The sequence below is a fragment of the Varroa destructor genome, unplaced genomic scaffold (genome assembly GCF_002443255.2).
Source record: "Varroa destructor unplaced genomic scaffold, Vdes_3.0 BEIS01000004.1, whole genome shotgun sequence".
Taxonomy (NCBI): Eukaryota; Metazoa; Arthropoda; class Arachnida; order Mesostigmata; family Varroidae; genus Varroa; species Varroa destructor.
This window is the reverse complement of record NW_019211457.1, coordinates 8,280,855-8,301,663: the sequence shown is the minus strand read 5'-3', so window position 1 is coordinate 8,301,663 and position 20,809 is coordinate 8,280,855. Positions and strand designations below refer to the sequence as shown.

At 39.8% G+C, this 20,809-nt stretch overlaps 1 protein-coding gene across 4 annotated transcripts; it reads left to right on the top strand.

The window, feature by feature from the left end:
* Nucleotides 1–913: 913 nt before the first annotated feature.
* Ndg (Nidogen) lies at nucleotides 914–19,983 on the top strand. Of its 4 annotated transcripts, none has more exons than XM_022804055.2 (28): nucleotides 914–1,050; nucleotides 4,106–4,356; nucleotides 5,451–5,534; nucleotides 6,831–7,006; nucleotides 7,151–7,310; nucleotides 7,595–7,736; nucleotides 7,903–7,957; nucleotides 8,324–8,477; nucleotides 9,120–9,282; nucleotides 9,912–10,030; nucleotides 10,462–10,516; nucleotides 10,804–10,908; nucleotides 11,312–11,394; nucleotides 11,514–11,671; nucleotides 11,964–12,011; nucleotides 12,305–12,393; nucleotides 13,014–13,139; nucleotides 14,004–14,186; nucleotides 14,970–15,101; nucleotides 15,358–15,555; nucleotides 15,761–15,846; nucleotides 15,973–16,087; nucleotides 16,363–16,537; nucleotides 16,782–16,911; nucleotides 17,290–17,440; nucleotides 18,305–18,466; nucleotides 18,630–18,730; nucleotides 19,120–19,983. In XM_022804055.2, the coding sequence occupies exons 2-28, from the start codon at nucleotides 4,177–4,179 to the stop codon at nucleotides 19,204–19,206; spliced, it is 3,417 nt and encodes a 1,138-aa protein (XP_022659790.1). In that variant the 5' UTR covers nucleotides 914–1,050; nucleotides 4,106–4,176; the 3' UTR covers nucleotides 19,207–19,983. The 4 variants fall into 4 exon arrangements, with proteins under 4 accessions (XP_022659790.1, XP_086843135.1, XP_086843134.1 ...); XM_086987008.1 differs by lacking the exon at nucleotides 914–1,050 and adding an exon at nucleotides 2,666–3,783; XM_022804054.2 differs by lacking the exon at nucleotides 914–1,050 and having other exon boundaries at nucleotides 2,666–4,356.
* The last annotated feature ends 826 nt before the right edge of the window (nucleotides 19,984–20,809 follow it).

The following is a 20,809-nucleotide window of genomic DNA, read 5'->3' as shown; positions in this document are numbered from 1 at the left end:
AGCATAGTGTACATCGCAAATTGGACATTGACCAGCCGACTATCGATTAGCTGCGCAATTCCTTTAGTTTCTAAGAGCGCTCTTCATTTTCTAATGATCTAATAGATGCCTATCGCTGTGCTGAACATGTCCCTTCGAGTGGGTGGCACTAGCTAAGGAAAAGCATTACTTTCCCAAAAAAATTACAATGGAGATTTTTGATGAGTTTTTTTCCTGCGATTCACTTCGCTCTCTGTGTTTTTTCTATAGTCATAGTGCTGCATAATCGGAGTCTAACGACAAAGAGCTGGTAAGTACTCCTTTAGAAGCTATGGCTTAATTTAGACAATGTATATACGAGACTACACTAACTGCAAGTCAGCAAAATAGTAAGAGAATTATTGTAAACTGCTGTGAGCCAGTACCGTTCCCAGGTCGGTATCTTCCCATAGGACTTATTTTTTTGGTACTTATTTATATAATAATATGTATTTGAAAAGAAAACATCTACAGTTACTATATTGTCGTCGTATACCGATGGTTTGCTAAATTCGAAAGCTGTCCTGATTCATTTTTTCATTTGTATATGTATATTTGATAGAAAAATCGGTACGTGATTTTAGAAAATCTCTATTTTGATCGATCACTTTGGATTGTAGTAGACTGAGTAATCGGAAATCGTCTCTGTGATATAGTGGAGTGGTGACGTGTTTGCCCATTGAACTTGGAGACAAATGAGGCAGTGTAGATACGCTATCGGACGTAAAGCTCGAAAAATGAATTAGGTATTCGAACCGAAATCACCAACCAATGAACAAGACTATGACAGTGTTCTATACTTTCAATAATATATCGTGGAAGCAGTGTGCCGTTCTTTAAACCAGGTTACAAGCTCAGCTTCGAATAAGTTATCTTTACGTCAATATTAATGTAGAAATTTGTTACAGCACTGGCCTACGGCTATCGTTGTACAACGTCGTATCATGTTTTCATGCTCCTGCAGTGTCCTGCTTCTTCTACGTCTCCTAATTTACTTGCAATACAACATGGTAGGCCGACAACTATTCAACTGTGAGTATGTGTGTGATTTTTTTTGCTATTTTTCCTTAATTTTATAGCGTTGCTTCGTGTTTACCTGCACTTATCGTTAAGCTTATATTTTCTAGCATCTATGCCTTTACATCTTTTGTGACTTCTATTTCATTGTACGAGTTTCTATTGCGCTACATATATACACGTTTGTATGCATTTATGCATATGTGTGTACATGTTCATTCGAGAGCAACAACTGCGCTTTTGCACAATTGTCGCTGACCCGTTACGCCGACCCACAATTCAGAAGCCATTTTTTTTAATCTAGTTCTAATACCATATGCTTCCCCTAATTGCCAGGCAATAAGGCGAAGCTCGCGTGTTCGATGGAACTGTTGTAACTGGGGCCAGATCATGTTCGGGCCGATTAAATTGAACCGGGACAATATAGCCATCTGAGTTTTACCCTAATAGCCGATATACCTATGCGGGCAAATGTTCATGAAGATGATACTGACCTACAACGCTCATCTAAGGATTGGAAAAAAGAGGTTATTAGTCATGCACCTCTTGTAGTCAATAGTTGCTGTTCCTATTGGGCATAGTTCGAGCAGTGACTCTTACGAATCGCTCTGTCTGCTTCTTTCTAGCTTTCAATAGCAACGCTGGTGAAACACTCCCAATGATTCCCTCACGCGAAGATCGGCAGGTCGATTTATAGGACAAACGATGATGAAATGTCGGACATGCTTAGGCGCAGCTGTGTGCGTTTATTCGAAACAGGCAACCTTTAACGAAGCGGTTTGGATCTAACAGGCATAAAAAAAAAAAACAGGCTCAAATAATCATTGTTCTTGCTATCATCGGAACAGCGTATGAATATGTATACACACGCGAACAGAGTATCGTGTTCACTACATGTGACGGTTCTAAGGCTCGTTGTTTGTAAGGTCGACGCCTATTTGAGATCGCCTTTTTCTACTATTCTTTTGAGGATCAATTGTAAATAACGCCGCATAAGACCCAGCTCACTCATGCGTCACGGAAAGAATCAGTCGCTTTTTCTGCAACATATTTTGGTCACGCTCTCGTGACAACTGCATTCGTCACTGTAATTTATGTGTAACCACTGATAATTAACTATATACGGATTCAACATTGGCAATGTTTCTACAGACGATGAATAGGGCCGTGGCGCACCAGCCTGGTCGTCATTAATCTTGCTATTATTTTTAGGGTCATTCGACTCAATTACGGTTCGGTCCTGCTACGTTTACCATGAATACGAGTAGCAATAGTTATTGCTAACATATTGATTAATATTATTATTATTATGACGGTGTCGATGTGGAGACAGGCGCTTCGTCATAGCTAGCTCTGTATCGTGTGTGTAATTTTCAGTACCTCTATTGAGAAAATAATCGAAAAGCCTATCAGGGAGACTCTCCGTGAGTGATTGTTTTTGTATAGTACTTCCAGTGCCACTTACTTTGTATGTGAGTTCATGAAACGTATAGCACATGCCGGCCGTTTCCTTCTCTCCGACCATGATCGGAGCGCCCTCTCTATTCGTAGCGGCAGTGGCTCGCGAACGGACGCCGCCGCATCAAAACTCACGAAATTCTTCTCCTGAGCTTTTGAGAAGTGGGCGAAGCAGCGTACGACCTCAGTGATAGTTCTCGAGAGAAAATGGAACGGTCAAGATCGAAAAAAATTGACCCGATTTGTGCTAGCTGATTGCCTGTGGGTCTTGCCTTAACATCCAAAAGCGCTGCGAGGACAGGACCCTTTGGCTGGTTGTCCCGATACAGTTGGAAAAAAGCTACTGCATATAAAGCAGGAAAACTAGACCTGACGGAAAATTCGAGGAGACAAAGTCGCTGACCATTAGTTAACAAAAATGAGTAGCTAGCTCATAGCAGTAGTGATCACAATGCTAAATTAGTTTTAGGAACTCGATGGCTGGCTCAAGTAGCCATTCAAGTTAAGATCGCGTTAGAACCAGGCGCCGCTCACGATCCACCCAGTGTTCTGGGTCACTCAATCTTGTCGCGCGCGAAGCTTCTAACGTATGTTAGTCACCTTGTTTCTCCAACTAGATTGTCCGACGACTACCGTATGTAAACGACTTGAAGCGTAGCATAGTTTTTGGTTCAAGATTGTCTCACCCATGAAAGGCGTCGACAGCGAGCTGTCCTGCAAGTAACTGTTGTGACTCTGCTATTTGCCATTGCCTCCCGACCAACTCCGCGTACCAATACTCGTGGTTGACCGGTAGATGGTAAAGGTGGTTGGCTGTGTAACGCTCAGGTACGCGCTGTTCCTACGAGACGATTCTGGCCTGCGCGCGGTCGATCGATCGATTGTAGCCGCGTATCTTGTGTCCTTCTTAACGAGCACACCTCGAAGAAAAGAAAAATTGGCAGCCAGCAGCTGAGAAGAAGGGCCAACATATCTCCCCCGCATCTTGGATAGTTTTGAGTGGCCGTTGCTCGTCCATACGTTGACACCGTCATTCCGCCACTGGTCTGTGCTATTGATCGAGCCAGCCTTTGAAAGTGGTACCTACGTATGGCGATTAGTTTCGTTACCATTCCGTACCACTGAGGGTAGTAATTTGTGCAGAAAGAGCGTTCAGTACGAAATCAAAGACGACCAATTAGTAGTCGAAGCATTTGTGTTTGTCGCCCATACCGAATAGCCGACTACAAGTTAACGGAAGGTATTCCAATCATACTCCGAATAGAAGCCGAACTGCTGAACAGCTAACTTGTAAGGCTCATAACATTAAAGCGTCTGTGGACGCGTTGTAGGAGATCTTTGCACACGTGGGAAACTGTTGTCAGCAAAAACAAGAAAAAAAACGGCCATTCGTTATAGAAACATGTGCCCCTATTTAGGACGCACATAAAATCGCTTTGATTTTATGCGATGGATACATCACCTCTTGGATAACTCCGTGTGATCCTGTGTTTTGAGTGTCTTAGTGCAAGGGCCAGAGGTCTTAGCAGACGCTAGCATCCTTAAGAGTTTTTGTAATGTTGAAGCTCACTAAACTGACGACGCTTTGTGCCTGTGTTCTGATGTGTTAAAGTTCAACTCTAAAGTGGAATTGCCCGAGGCGTAAGCTGTTGGCTTTCGGTTGAAAAGCGGATAGTGCGGGCGATGGGGTTCGAGTTGACAAGTTGCAGAAAACGGATTGGCTTTAGGCAATCTGATGGCCTCTGGCCTCCGACGATGCCGTCCTCGATAATTCTAGCTATTATTGGGTTAACTTCGTGCCTTACTGAAGTGCTCGGCTCCGATCAACCATTGCCACTTTTCCCATTCGGCCAGGATGACGAGGTATGACGACAACAGTAAAGTCTTACTAAGAATATAATGATACGTTTTTCAAAAGCGTGATTACCCTCTCATTTTTAACTATAATTAATAAATGGAAAATGAACTTGAAAAATAAGAAACAATTAAGCAAAAACATTAGATTTTAGAAAGCAGCAAAATTTCGGTTTCATTGTTTGAATGGCTGCTTGGTTAGCTCCCTAATAACTTTATATATCATTCAGCCTTTACTATAAAGTTTTCCTTAATTTAATTAAATCATTGCGTTTATTTCTCGATTTTATGTCGTCGGTCAAGGACGGGTACGTTCCAAATTGCCTATAAAACTTAATCCAAATGAGTTCGATTTAAGAGAAAATTACATGATGTTTCGACCCTTATTATAAAGTGTGAATATTGATTTAACCCTGAAAAATGACCGTTCGTTTAATGGTTTCACATGCAACATCTTATTGCTAGAAAATATAATACTCCACACTACATTCGTAGCCGAAATACTGTACTAAATTGATTATACGAACCGTTTACCACACGGCCATATTTAAAGTTACCGGAACGGACAGATGGTGGCAAAAAATAATTTCATATGTCAAATTTATACTAAAGATGACCTAAGAATATATGTCTATTTTGTTAAAATTTTAAGTAAAGTAGCCCGATTTTGAGTCTTGAGACCTGTAAAAGCTGGGTCAGTGAGTCAGTCGGTTCAAGTCGGGCCAGTTAGCTTAATTCATAATAAAATGTGCGTTATTCCCTGACCCGTAAATACAAGAATGGCTTTGGTTTACTTGTGTGTGTATATGTACCACGTTTTTTACTGGAGTCCACTTGAGACCAGTTTGAGCTTACCAGATGAATTCGCACATTATCAAAACGGGAAGTCTCATTGCTAACGGAACCTTTGCCGAATGTGGAAGGTTCATAGGCTGTATTAAACGTATCTCCTCCTGTGGCACACGCATACACACACACACACACACACACACATACTCACACACATACACACAGACACACCCCTAAGCCTAAGCAATCGATAGGCACCAGTTTGGGAATAACGTGTTTGTCGTACTGCAAATGTTCCTTTAAAAATCTCATAGGCGCTAGAGTCAGGTGTGGCCGGGCGAGAACTGCGTCTCGCCTTTCCAATTACGGTGGAATCTCGATTTTACAGCAACGTTCACGTGAGTATCATGCATAAACGTTTCGGAAACTTTCGTTTCATTGCAAATTGCATAATAGTGAACTATAGACTCACCGTACGCAGGTTTAGGTAGAAACCTAAGGCATCTGTGACAAATAGGCTAGACACATCTGTAACCGTTTCCAACTGCAAAAAAAGTAAGATTTTTCACACTTAACTCTACCTCAAGTACCTTATAGCAGAAGTTCGGTTCACCTACACACATAACAACCACCAGATTGAAAACTTTTACTGATAACCCAACCAGTAACTGCCAGAAAACGCAATTCCTCTGTCATCTGCGCAAATATACATCGCTTATTTCATTATATTATATTATACGATTTGCAATTTTACTCGAATTGTCGGCGAAAATGCGTCCCACGCTATATAAGACGAACAAACCTATGTACAGTCACACGCTCCTATCCAATATGCTCATTAGGTTATCAAATTAAGGGACCAATAAGGTGCGGTTTAGGCTCGAGCCCGGGTGTAGATACGTGGTTCGTTTCGTGCTGGAAGGAGCTGATTGAAGCAGTGTTTAGCTAAAGCAATAGTCTCTCACGTACAGTTGAAACACTTAGCTTATCAATGACGGTTCTTCAAAACTGTTTTTATCCATAGAATTAAGACTAACAAAATCTCAGAGGGATGTTGTTGTGCCAATAGACTTCGGTTATTAAACGTTTCTCGAATGTATTGACCCTTTACTTGAAGTCCCTTCCTCGACTTTGCTGACGCTCTAACTTGTGACATTTAGGGTTACATGAGATGAGAAAATAAATTTTATGGCAGTTGCACAAGTCCGCAATGTTGCGTAATAAAGTATATGATATAGATATGTATCTGTATATATATATGTATAGGTATATGATGTAGAAATTCATTCAGAAATAAAGTTATCTACAAGAAAAGCAAGTAACTTTCAACCAACTTCGCTAGGATGAATTCAGTGCTTTCTTAAAATATTATAAAAAATAATGGTAGAAAAATTATTTTTCTAATAATATGTTTATATGTGTGCGGGAACGTACAGATTGATACAAAATTGACTTGAAAATTAAATGACATTAAATAAAATTTTATTACTACTCATATAGCGACCTTCGATTCACTGAGATCGGCTTTTTTCCTGTCGTGGTAAAATGCGCATTTGACTTTGAAAATAAGAGTATCCGTATTTTGTCAAAGTAATAGCAAAAGAGATATCTGTTCTATTTAAAAAGATCAGACTGATATTAACGGGCACTAAGCTAATACAGACTCACTGATAACATCTTCATTTTCACTTTAGATAAGTGAAGATGGCGTGTTGAGTTTTGGCCATCCATACCCAAATTACATTGTGTCTCTTGACGCCGTTCACGTGCCATCGGTAGCTGCGTTCTTCAGTGACATAAACGCAACCTCGCTTGGCGGAGGGAAAGTGTTCTTTAGAGAAGAAACCCGAAATACAGATGAGCTTATCAGGTAAGTTAAATACGTACTTTTCTTTAGGGAAAAGCCGACACAAATAACATGCATTTACCTAAACAAATACTCACATGTGCACCAAATATATAAAAGCAGTATCAATTCAATACAATCGCTATATACACGCCCTCGATTAAACAGGTTTGATAATTTGATCGCGCAACACTTCGAGAGAGACTTCACAACAAAATCTCTGGTCGTCGTTACCTGGTTCAAGGTGGCACCGAGCTCTGGAGTCGATCGTGACCGTCTTCCATTAGGGCGTCAGCCAAGCCAACCGCAAAGAATCCGTACAGAGAAGGTAAATCAACAGTACGAGTTTTCTGGAAACAATACGAGTTTTGTTAAAAAAAAAAATAGGTTTCAAAGTCATATAGCCTAGATCTCAAAATGCTTGGCAGTTGCCTGCGTCGTTCTGGTGACGAAACCATACCACCAATGGTTGAAGTGTTGGGTCTTTGATCGATGATTACAAAACCCCGATATAAGGTTCATAAGTAAAACGAATACTCATTTTGGCGTGGAATGTGTTGTTTCCTTTAGTACTAACAGCGTCCGTTTCCCATTGTTTCGTTCCCTATGCAGAATACGTTTCAGATAACAATTGGAAGTAGTGAAGGTCGGAGTTACGTGGCACTTTCGTACCCGATAGGATCACTGGAATGGGGCCAGAGTGCATCGCCTTCTGGCGACATTTGGGCTCAAGCCGGCATCTATGATGGACAAGGTTTGTTAATTACAGATGAAATTCTATGATAGTCCAGTGTGTTAGAATTGTTATGGTTGGCAAACTCTTTCTTACAAATATTCCCGTGATCAGTTAAAAGTGTTTAAATAAATCGAACCAGTATTAGGTAGAAGCAAATTTTTACTTTTTTTTTTTTGGGTTACAGGAAAGCGGATCATTTTCAAGGAGTCCGGTGGTCCGCGAATGCTTACGTTGGATAGGTAATACCTACGAAATATTACAGTTCCTTATTTTTCTTTCGTACGATAAAACGTTACGAATATTTCTTACTGTTATTTCAGCAGCATGTACTTATTCCTAGGATAAACATTAAACTCAGGGATATTATATACAATTAACAATGAGTAATATTTTTTTACTTAATCCCATTTCTCGTGTATTTAGTAAATACATCCAACTGCAGGTGGCCTAGCGTCACCGGGGTAGCGAACGCAATGTATCAATCCAGGTGTATCTACCTTGGCTAATAGTTAAGTTTATTACACCTTACAGTGAGTAGATATAACCTGTGTTTGAGATTCACAGAATACGTCTCTTAATACACGCATTTTCATCTACGATTCTAGACGATCGAACATCGGCGAGAGTGGTACGTTCCTCTTCCAGTTGGGTCCGTCGCTCGAATCCCCTTCGTCACCGGCTGAATCTTTGTCTTCACTCGGGACACGGATCACCTGCGATACTAACGACGACCCCTGCCATCCCCAAGCAAAATGCACAGTAAGCCTTATACCTAAAACATATTTAGGGTTATTTAATTTATCTTTGCCTAGAAATAATTTTTTCTGATATCACACATGTAAAATCCCTTGTAATGCAGAGAATTAATGCTGAACAGAATGTTAATAAATGGAATCAAATGGTTTCGTAGGGCAATGAGCGAAACCGACTTTTTTCAAACATCACATAGAATCTGCAGTCGGGTAGTATAGAGATCCGCGGTTGAAAAAATGCCCCACAGGGCTGGAACACATAAGAACACATAGTAACTTATGTACAAGTTATCAGTTAAAATAAACGCTTCCTTTATTAAAAACCTAGTTTTTTGCCAACTGCCAACCAATTTTATTCTTAGGTATAAAACTGTATGTTATATTATAAAACTGTAAGCCCATTTTCTTTTTGCTCCAAAAACTCTGTAGTCTTCTTTAAGCCAGAATGCTTGCCAGCTTCGACAAAGTAAGCTGCAAGTCCGGTACTTGTTAGTGCCATTTGCAGTATTTCCTCAAATCTCATCGTTACATTCCATAGCGTACAATGGTGGTCGTACCCTAGAAAATGGCCTTAACTGGGAGTTGTAGGTGTTTTCATTTGCCAAGTAGAACCATTAACCAGTGAATCTATTTGGGCTTCGTGGTTTAGAACGTGGATGTTGCGGACACCCCGCTGGATCCTGAAGGGAGTTCTTCAAACGTGAAAACTCGCGCCTTTTGCTGCGAATGTGGAAGGGGCCAGGTTGGTGATGGCTACCTATGTCTAGACGAGGAAATACTTCCCGCTTATCGCATCGTGGGGCGCTTTGAAGGTTTGTCAAAGCATTCGTATGTTCATATAGTCTTAACGTCCGTTCGTGAATGCCACCTAAAGAGCACCAACGGCATACTTAAAACAAACGGATTCTACGTAGCGCACTTAATGATAATCTGCAGCATGTTTCTGTAGTACGCAGTTTTGGTAAGGAGCTTCTCAGTGTTTTAGGGGCTTTGAGGCTATCGAACGATTTTCATTAGAAAACTATGCCCCGATAATGGCTGAGACAACACTGAAATGGTACTAAAGGTCAATCGCTCGTGAACTGTTTGTTTGAACATAGACGTTAGCGCAAGATATTTTCACCGAAACATTTCTCATAAAAACAGCATTTTCACAGTAGGGAAAAAATGAGATAAAGCTTGGAGGGAGAGGAGACATGCATACAGAGGCGTATGCGTGCAGCTCATAGCTTTCGTAGGTAGTGTGCATAAAGATTTGAGAGCCCGAACTTGAAAACACTTTTCCGGAACGGAAAATTGAAATAATTAGGTTGCTATAGTATAAGTTGATAGCTTGCCTTACTGACATATATCACAATAAATATTGAGCAATACTACAACTTATACGTATGAAACTGGTATTTGACATCGAAATAAGTTAAATTCTACTCGATTTGAATAGGTGAACTCAACGGTCGCTATTTGGAGCAGTCCGATCTGTATGGGTTTGCTAATGCTTCATCGGGTATCGCCTATCTGTCTCTGTCTGCTCAGCAGCCGGAACTCATTTACGATCTTCAGGTATTAATAAAAATATTTGTACCGGCTTAGATATCTGTGAGTACTACTAACTCAGTTCTCGTTGCGTTAGTAAAATGTCAGCAATCATAATTTAAAATAATCTATTGACATAATAATTATCATAATTTGCTTTTTTTCAAATGTGCTGGTTAATTAAATATTGATCTAATGTTTGTTTCCGGCAAATATTTGGCCTGCGATTTCCTTCACATGAGAGGCCTTTTATTTAGTGCCTAATTCTAGTGGTTGTGCCCACTTTATGAATGAGTTTGTGGTGAACTCGTTGTCTTTTTCCACCATGATATAGGACTATTGTTATGCCTGCGAGTTTCAATCACTCTGAAGCAAGGTCGAACTTAGATAGTCTTATTGCCAAGTAGAAATCTCGTGTCTACTAGCATGTCTGTTTGTTTCTTTTTGTACCTTTGCAGTCGTTGTTTGCCGCCAGTGGTGGACTCCATTGGCTGTTCGGAAAGACCCCTAACGGTAAGGATATTGAAAAGATTATAACGGGGGCCTATGCAAGAGACACCTAAATTTTGCCCTAAAACAAATTTGTATATTCTTGTTTTCCGTACTAACAGACTGTATACAGAAATTATCCAGTTGAAAGATTTAAGCCTGCTCTATTTCTACGATACGACCGATGGGTTCGGAAGGACGGTAGATATTTGAATTACGCACCTTGACAAAAATACAACTTGATATCCTAACCCTATGAATATTCAGATGGAGCCGACAATAATAAAAGAGATCAATAATTGCTATTTTAGGCGGAAAGTCCGGTTTTCTTCTATCAGTTGGCCGACTCAACCGTTCAACGGAGGTGACCTTTGTCAAGGATGGTCACCGGGTAACCATTGAGGAAACCTTCCAAGGTTTGTAGCTTAGCCTTTTCCTTTTACAATTATATAGTCTATTAGTAACTACAATTGACGAACTCTACCGTTTACCGTTAGCTAAGGCTGCGTTGGTCAACTGCATCTAAAAAAAATAGGACGAAGCTAAACACCTGAGCACCAAAATGAAAATCTGTGATGCCCTGAATTCATTCTAGGTTTTATGCGTTATTTTGAATAGTTGCACTGATTCTGAATGCCAGTACGGAGTCTACGAAGAAATAATCTACAGGTCTACCAATACATATCAATCCACTAGTTCCCTGCCTACAAACACGTTTCTATCGTCGATTTTTTAACTAAATATTATAAACGAGCCGTTCTTACGCCTCTTTAGTGTAAACTATAGCGTCAATACTCCGTTTCTATTTATCACTTTCAGGTTTAAGCTTTGATAATATTGTTCGCATGCAGACCATTATAAGGGGTTCGCTACCAACGATTTCGCCTCACTTTAGGCTACAGGTACGCACTCACCGCATTTTAATTACCTAAATAAGGCTCTTGATAATAAACTAGAATATATGGCTATCTGTTAAATAACGTATCAATACAACTAAAAATCTGGTACGAATTATTTTTAGATACCAGAATACGTAAACGTATTTTACCAAATTCGTCCGGGTGAACTTCGATCGAACTCGAGTCAGCAGCTGCAATTTGTTTCTGAGAACGATTCACGCTATAGAAATACTGAATCGCCTTTGGAGCCTCTTACCTACAATGTTCTTCAGTACATCAGGTACAAAACAATACAACGCCATTACTTGTTTTGTTTGGTAGCCGAAATACCTTTGTGTAATATCGTAAATAAAAAAATTCTAAAATATCGGTCCTTAATTGGATTTTTCTTAATTAATATCACTGTACAAATAGAGCTAGAACTTTTCATCATGTATGCGTCGTACTAATTAATTACTCCCATAGTGAACTATCAAATAATATAGTCATATGTACTAAGTTACAAACTAACTTCGTTTCGTGAAGATAAGCCAATTGAAAGTAGATAACTAAACGTTCGAATATGATCGCAGGTTTGAATTAAACCCATGCGACGAAGACCTTCTGGACGATCCTTACAAGTGAGTGCGAACGGAATTAGTCAGAGACTCCTATTCCACGATACATTCGGATACAAAGCTATAGGCATGTGGCTCGGCAGATTCACGTATTACGTGTCCGTACAAAGCCATCGACCTGCGACAATTTACGAATAGAAGGGACGCGTTTCTCAGACATGCGCCATATTTATCTATTTTAGAAGACACGTGTTGGCTTGTCTTATTTTGTTTCCTATTTAGTCACGAGACTATGTAGTTAGAATCTAGAATCGCTGAGACATTAGAGCAAGACCGATTGTGATTCCCACAAACAGGGTTATCGTGAGTCGTGCGAGCGTTCGGGCCGACGAAAGAACTACCCCAGGGCGAGTGCATATGCACGCCGAAGTGGATATTCGAGTTGGTAAGTAAATTTTCGTATGGTACGTAAATTACCTAACCTCCGTCACTGCGTGCGGGACATTTAGTTAATTTCTTCCAGCAGAAGACGTCAGTAAGTAAAAAGACAGAAGCGATCGTATTCGCTACCGATGAATTGTCTGAAGACTAGACCTTTCGCCCAGCTAGCTAATTTATCAGGTGGTTTTCAGAATCTCCACTGTTACCGGTGCCTTTGTAGTAACTAGAAAAGCTCGTTTGAGGAAAGATAGACTCAAAATGTAATCTTGCTTTCGAAAGCTTTATGTTGATTTATTTAATAGTGTTTGTTTCTTCCCTTTGGCAGATTATGTGGCTAAATCTTTATTACATAGATGTTAAAAATGTAACTGCAGTGTTTAATGCAGCTATCCTAAAATAAATACAAATTACAAGTTTTACGTCCAGTGCTCAAGCCGCTATGTATTGCTCCGGACGGTTCTTGTCGAGGACAAAATTAGTTGTGACTCTGCCCGTCGTCGAAGTTGAACTACTTACTTGTTACAAAATTTATTAGTTAAGCACGTCACTTTTACACGATGGTGACGACGTCCTGCTATATCCAATAATACTAAACCAGTCGTTTCGGATCGTTTGTTATTGCAGGAAAACTTGCGGCCGATCCCTGCGACACGGCCGACTGTGGCGACGCCCTCTGCGTCCCAAATGGCGACGCCGATTATCGATGTCTTTGCGATCAAGGAGCCGAATTTCGCAGAGGAAGATGCGTCCGTTAGTAGCATATGGTTCATTATGAACTACGTGGCAAACGAAAGACAAAAAAGAAGTCAACTTTGGCCTTGGTCGAAGACACAATCCGTAGAAGAACATTTAGTAGAACATGAGTAGTATGGGGAACTATTCCGCCAAGTAATTTGAATGATTATTTATTAAATTTTAAGCTGTGTATAAAAAATCAACAGAAATTGCGGATCAAGTTCTCCAATGCGGGGAAATTGTCTTGAAAAAAAAAACGAGAAAAAGGCGTGAGAGTGGTTGAACTCGTTAGCCAAACGCAGCAGGTGGCTGAGAAGGAGAATCAAAGCCTTCATGTGCTGCTACGGCACCTGGGTCAGATTGCGTCAACTGTTTTAGAGAACTGTTAAGGCTTTCATAGAAGTCCTGTAAAGCCTATGCCTTTGTAATGTTAATGAATCTGTGTCGAGTCTATAGAATGAGTAGTGTGTCACTTTTTATCGGTACGTATCATTAGCGAGAAAAAAATGTTTTCTGTAGTTAGACACCTTTCCAAATATAATTACTGCTATATACAGTCGTCATTTTTTTGTTTATTTAACTTGTACAGTAAAAAGAAAACAAGGCTCTGTAAATAAATGAGTCTTAAAGCAGGTTTCAGACGTCTTAGAATGTACATTGTTGCTTTTGTGTCATTCCAACGGGTCTTATAAAACTAATCAAGCATTTTTGTCTTCAAACACACTTCCAAGGCAGTATAGACGTAATTTTTAGGAAATAACCTCTAATCTGTTTACACACATGTACATGTGTAAATTATTGCTAGATAAGTATCTCATTATGAACTATCCAAAGGCCATTGTTAGGTTAATCGTACCCTATGTCACAAAATCATTTCAGATGTTACCCCACGCGTTAGGACCTGCGCAGAAAATCCATCGATGTGTCCTGCAAACGCAATTTGCGTGGACTCGGTCCGAGGTCCCTTCTGCAGGTGCGAAGAGAGATTTCGCGATACCGGAAACCGAATGTGTGAATTAATCCGAATCAGCCCCCGATATGGCAATGGCTCCCATCCAAGTGGCAAGTAAATTTTTTCTGAAAAAACCGCTTACTAAATATGTGTTCGTTTAAGTGCGATGATTTACTTTAATGTGTATTTTGTATCAGCTACGCCTCGCGTACTTTTTCTCTTTTAGGAAACTTAAAATACGCAAGAGTTTATCTGTCTAGTTGTTCGCCTGACAGAAGAAATACAGATTTGTGCAAACGAAATTTGGTTACTTTTTGCTGATGAGCTAGTGGTATTTAGCGAAAGAGTCAACAAAATGTCTAAAACAGCTAACCTAAACTGCGGTATTACCTGTTTGTACCGGCTTGTTGACGTATTCTATATTTTAGTATTAACCTTGCTATTTCAAGAAGTCCAACTCTTGTTATTGGTTCTTCCGTTTCACATACAGACCAGCCACAGCTGACGAAATAGTCGAAAAAAATCCCTAGGAAATAAACCTAAACTAATAAAATATACATAGGGTAGCGCAGAAGTCTTGTGGTAGTTTGAGAGTCTTCGTTTGAGGTCTGTTTAAGCAGCAAGAGATGAAAGTGTATTAAAAGTGAGTGGAAAAAAAAAAGAGAACTGAGATAAACATCCTCAAAATGTAGAAGGACCATTTTTAATTGTTGCAAGGGGTTCGTTTTGCTCTCTGTTAGATAACCTTAGCATTGTCAAAATGAAAATGAATATGAAAATACGCTCTTTATCTTTCAAAACTTCATCGTATATTATTACTGTTTTTATGTCACCAAGGCTATACTTCTAACTCATAAACAAATTGACGTTTTACGCTATTATTTTGTGATAAGGTGATCCGCAAGATCGCGGTATCGCGCTGTCATCTGGGGGCGGTCTGTTACCCGCCCTGTGTTCACAACCCTGTCACCGAATGGCCTATTGCGTGAATCACGGCCAGACATCCATCTGCCGTTGTATGCAAGGTAAAACTTTAATACAATGTACTATTCTAAAGTTCGACTTTCAAAGCGCCTACCAGTAAGTGGTTTTTTTTTCAAATATCCACGTTGAGGTGATTCGTACTAACACGCTTGATGTTTTTTAACCAAAGATGACCTTGCTTGTGGGCAGTAATTCGCTTTAATTCCAACAACATTTAATTTGCAAATAATTTTTTTTTCCTATTCATTACCTAGCTCGTAACTAATTAAACCTATTAACTCTGCTTGACAATAATAGGAACGATCGGCGATGGTGTAAAAGACTGCCGGCCCGTTACATGTGACGACAACCCCAGGTTATGCCCAGTAGGGGCGCATTGTGTCGCGTCCCAATGCCGCTGTAAACCAGGATACGTTGGAGATGGTAGTCATTGCACTAAAGAGGATCGTCTTGACCGATCCCGGCATATGAATGACCGCCTAATATATTCTAGAGGTTGGTTACGAATTTGCTGACTCACTGTTTATTATATTTGGGCTTCCATCAAACAACACTTCAAAGGGTGGTGCCTGAATTGGACTGCCCTGCTTGTTCTTCTATGTTTCAGCATTTTACATTCGGTACCGCCTTATCCAAGCACAAGTCAAATGAGCATAATAACAACAAGCAATACTTTATCTCTTTTTGGGTATGACTTTAGGTATGACCATCCTCGAACTTCCGACCGTTCCGTCTGGGCAGCAGACACCAGCAAGACTTGTTACGCTAGGGGATGACACGTCTGAGGTAAGCAAGCGTGTCCCGCTAAACCCAAACAGGTAGTTTTACCAACGTCAATTCACATTAAATTTTACAATTGGCATTAATTAAATGAAGTAGCAACTTTGCGTATCGACACTTTGAAACTCGCAGATTGTAGGAATAGCAGTAGACTGCGATCACGAATTCATCTACTGGACAGACTCGATTAATGGGAAGATCTTCCGGTCCAGAACCGATGGAAAATATCGTGAAGAAGTCATAACTGGTAAGATTGACCAGCAACAGAAGTATTACTCAATAGTAGCCATTAATTACATGATATATCCGAAAAGTAATTATTCCTTGTCACGGTTCCAGTGTGGCTAACGATCGTTCTAAAAAAAAGCTAAGCAGCTACCCATAGCAAAATAATATGCTTATCTTTGGTTCATTACATATGGGATTCTTGGAAGAACACATTAAATAAGCTACGCTTTAATACGAGACTGCCTTGGCCTTAGAGATGTTTAATACATCTGTCTGTGATTCCTCTATGATTAGGTTTGAAACAGCCCGAAGGTATCGCTGTAGACCCATCGTCGCGGAACCTATTCTGGGTAGATTCTGAGCTGCGGAAAATTCAAGTAGCATCGATTGATAATTTCAGCCACACTTACACCTTGCTTGAAGTCGGGCTCGACAATCCGCGAGGGATAGCCATTCACCCTCAAAGGGGGTATGCTAGCTTTATTTTTATGCAGTAACTTAAATTTAAGAAAGCGAAATTCTCAAGATGCTTAACGATGAACAAATATGGCACATTTTTCTTCATTGCCATCCAACAGATGGTTTCCTTTAACGTAAGCCATTTGGCATCATTGGGAGACCGTTGCCTGTTTCCCTGTACCTTATTGTTTTTTCCTATATTCGAATAAATCGAACATTCGGGTGTATCTGAGTCCGAGTGAATCTTTTTTCAGCAAAGTGTACTTCACCGACCGCAGCTTGATCGCCCCATGTATCGGCTCAATCTCGATGGACGGTACGGAGCGTAGAAATCTTGTCTCCGAAAAACTCGAAGTACCAAACATGCTCGCCGTTGACGCAGAGGTGAGCAGAATAAACAGATATTCATTATCCGTATGTGTCTGTCCAAGTTCATATACCGAATTGTCACGACGATATAAATATACAGGAATAGCTGGTAAAACGTCTCAAATGATAGATCGCACACAGATATACACAGATATGGTAAAAAACACCAATAATTAAATTGCGAAAAAAAATGAGCCTTATAGTTATTCTTTTGTAGAGAGGCACCTACCGGGTACGCCGCAAGATGGACCAGATATCTATTCTATTCGAGCTCTATTTTGAATTTTATATTACGACAATGCGTTTAATGGCTTTGATGTTTGCATTTGAAAAAAAACGTCATTGTCTTTAATCTACTTTTTTCAATTCGACCCGGCAACGACTTTCAATCAGGCCGATGAGCTCTGCTGGACTGACGCTGGCAAAAAGACAATTGAATGCGTTTCACTGGATCCTTCGCTAGCGGGCACTGTCGGAGGGCATAGGAGGATTATCCATACAGGCCAAGCCTTACGTTCAAAAATGTTTGGAATTGCCATGTTCCGTAAGTACTGTAAGCTGTTACCTATTGCTTAGAAAATTGACGACCACAACTTATTGACACCCGTTTAATTAATGCAATCGGTCAGCAAAATGGTCAGCGAGAAAACAGCTTTGTATTAAAAAAAATCGTCGCGTACCTAACCTGCACGGGTCGTACAACCGCTAAAGACATCTATATATATATCCTTTTTTACCCGCTTCTGTGCAAATATTGGCACAGGTTTTAGTAATGTTTTGCAAGTGCCTAGAAGTCTTGGTGTGACCTTTGGGATAAAAATAGCTTTAAGCAACGTGCCATGGCCAAGTAAACAGATTCGAGTTCGAAAAAATAAATTTAGGAAACGGCCAGAGTAAAAAAATTAACGTTTTTTCTTAAAAAATTGCCATACTACACTTGAATGTTTAACACTTAGCCCCAAAGCAGTTCATAATAAAAGAAAGAAGTCATGGAAATAGGGTAACTACCTGTTCATATATGGTATTCCAGAATACAGTTTGAAAAGACTCTGCTCAATGCAGCCTAATATCTTCACCTCAAACGTGTATGATAACTCGAAAAAATTACACCTGTATAAAGCTCTAAAACTGGAATTCTTCTTGAGACTAGGCTGAAACATTACCACAGATTGATAAAGCATTAATACTACCCTATTTTTATATATATATATATCCTCCTATATTATGTATGTAAATCGGCGTTTATGATTGACTGTTAGCTAGAGGACTCGTGTTAGTTAAAGCCTGCATTTTACAATATCTGTTTAATAATCTTGATTACTATATTTTTCATCGAAAAAAAAAGACGTAATTTTGTAAAAGCTAATTTTTAAAAAATATGCCTGTCAATTTGTTTTCCCTATAACAGAGATGCGTATCTACTGGACGGACTGGGAGATTCCAGTGGTTTTTATGATTGATAGGGCGAACAGCACAGGCAATAGTATCCAAGTTACGCGTTTTCTTCCTGTGAGTGGGGGAAGTTCGCGCCTTTATTCCATAGCAATCGCACCTAAACACTGCCCCAAAAGTAAGTATTAGAGTTCCAGTGTTCTGGCTAGCTGTCGCTGTTTTTTGGTGCTGATATCCGACGCTTTCTTGTATTGGCTCCGTAGCTTTCGATATTGAAAAACTACGCTATTCTTTTGAACAATAACTTCAGCATACTAACTTGAGAAACTTTGATTGTATAGTTCGAACACCATGCGAGGTTCGTCGAGGTGGCTGCCCATTTATGTGCCTTCCGACCGACTCCTATGGGCGAAGCTGTGTCTGCCCCGATTCTATACAGAAGGTACCTCTTTAAATATCTCAGATATATATATGCCCACAAAATCTGTTGGAGCTAACCCAGTTCTTTGTTCTGACATGAAAGAAAATCTTCTACAACAAGCGAATACCTGGTTTAAGCTAATTTGAAGCGATCTTTGTTCGGATGCATGATATCAAGCACTTGAGAAAAATGATGTCATGATCGCCCATAGATTTCCAACGAGTTTTTGATTTTATAAATGATTTGACAGTTACGAAAACAAATTTTGACTTCGTACTCTACTTGAGAACTTAATGCTGTTATCAAACAAAATCGCATTATTTTTTTTTGTGGACCTACACTAGCAAGTTGCAATTTGTTGTATCTGCTATATACCTAATAGTGTGTTAATTCGTTGTGACCGTTTCTAGGCGGGGCATTGCCCGCCCCCTCAGCTTCGGGATGCCACCTCAATTCTTTATGACGCCGCTATATCATCAAATGGACCAAATACTTGATTAAGAGTTTCGCACAACTCGGTTAAAAAATCACGTATATTCCAGCTTCTAGTTTATGGCAAGTTATTATTTTGTAAAACATTTCAGTGTCATACTTCGTCATAAGCCTTAGCCACTTCATAATTAGCATTGTGGCTCGAAAACGTTTATCAATGAAATTATAGAAAGAGATCATCGGATGAAACGTGTCGGATCTTGCGGGTGAAGCGAGCAGAGTGTTGAATATTTGGCTCCCTTAAGCCGTATAGCAAGTACTACGCTCAAGCCATCTTATTACTATATAGCTCGTGAATTTCTCTAGAAGCCTGTGTGAAGAGTTTTAGATAAGAAGTCATACAGGAAGATATGCCTCATTATATAGGTCAGCATATTCGTGTATACGCTATTTGTGCTAGCATCCTTCTATCCATGTATACCTACTTAAACTATATGTTTATAGAAACACATGGCCTTAATTTGCATTATACTTGCTTTGTGTGTCGATGCTTCATCGTAGCAGGACTGTTAGGGTAAAATAGCTTGATTTCATTACATTTTACGTAGTAAGGAGCGAAAGACGAGCAGATAAGAACATCTTCTAATTTAGATACCACTTACACAATTTGATACACATACATATAAACATGCATATCAATATTTATCTAACAGACATCTATATGAAGGCAGTTAAACATCGAGTCTGTGACTTTTTCAGTTCACATCATCAGTATTATGATATCACTATTATTTTATAATATTATTGAGTGAATAAATTATACCAATTTTTTGTAAAGCTTAGTAAGTTCAAGTTACTTTTACACGAAGATAAATGCCAATTTAATGCACCAGCTACGTGATACACGAGAGTCGCGAAGGTGTTGCTAATTCATTTGTTCATGTTACACAGTACGTAGCTTGGGGGATATGGGGGATTGGTTAGATATGGGGGAGTAATAAAGTCATTGTTTGTTCTTCGGTTCGGCTCTGTGGCGGGTAGCAAAGGATGGGCTGCGCATAGTGCATGCAGTCGAGTTATTCAAATGCCAAAATAATCCCTTATGCAATCTGAGTAATAGTAGTAGGTGTTGTTAAAAAAGCGGCCATACATAGACTTCAACTGATCTTAATTTGACCTCAGTTCGCCCATCGATAATTCTGTGATTCGTTAACAAGGATGTCGTGGTCATTAGTTGAAGGCGAGTCACTGCCTCGTTTTACTCTGCAAAGCCATGATCTTTCTACCTTTACAACCAATTTCCTAATGACACGTTATGCGACAGCTGACGATCTATTAGATGTGACGAGCTTCTTAGGCTGGCAAAAGAGTATGAACACGAGAAATCAGTTTGGATTGTCCGGTTTGGCCGTTGGTCGTAAGGTCTGTGTGAGGCAAAAATAGGTCTCACCAAGCATATAAAAGGCAAGATTTAAACCACTGTCTGCCTGAAAGTCGTGAGAAAAGACTCTGACAAGCTGTTATTTTATCGAGGCGTATCGACCGGACGTCCTGTCGGCGAAACGGAGTTTGTAGTAGGTAAAAGTGAAAAGTTGTTGAAGAGACCTAATGGTTATCACGCACCCAGATTTTTCAGGTTTCCCTGAAACCACTCAGGTGGAAATATAC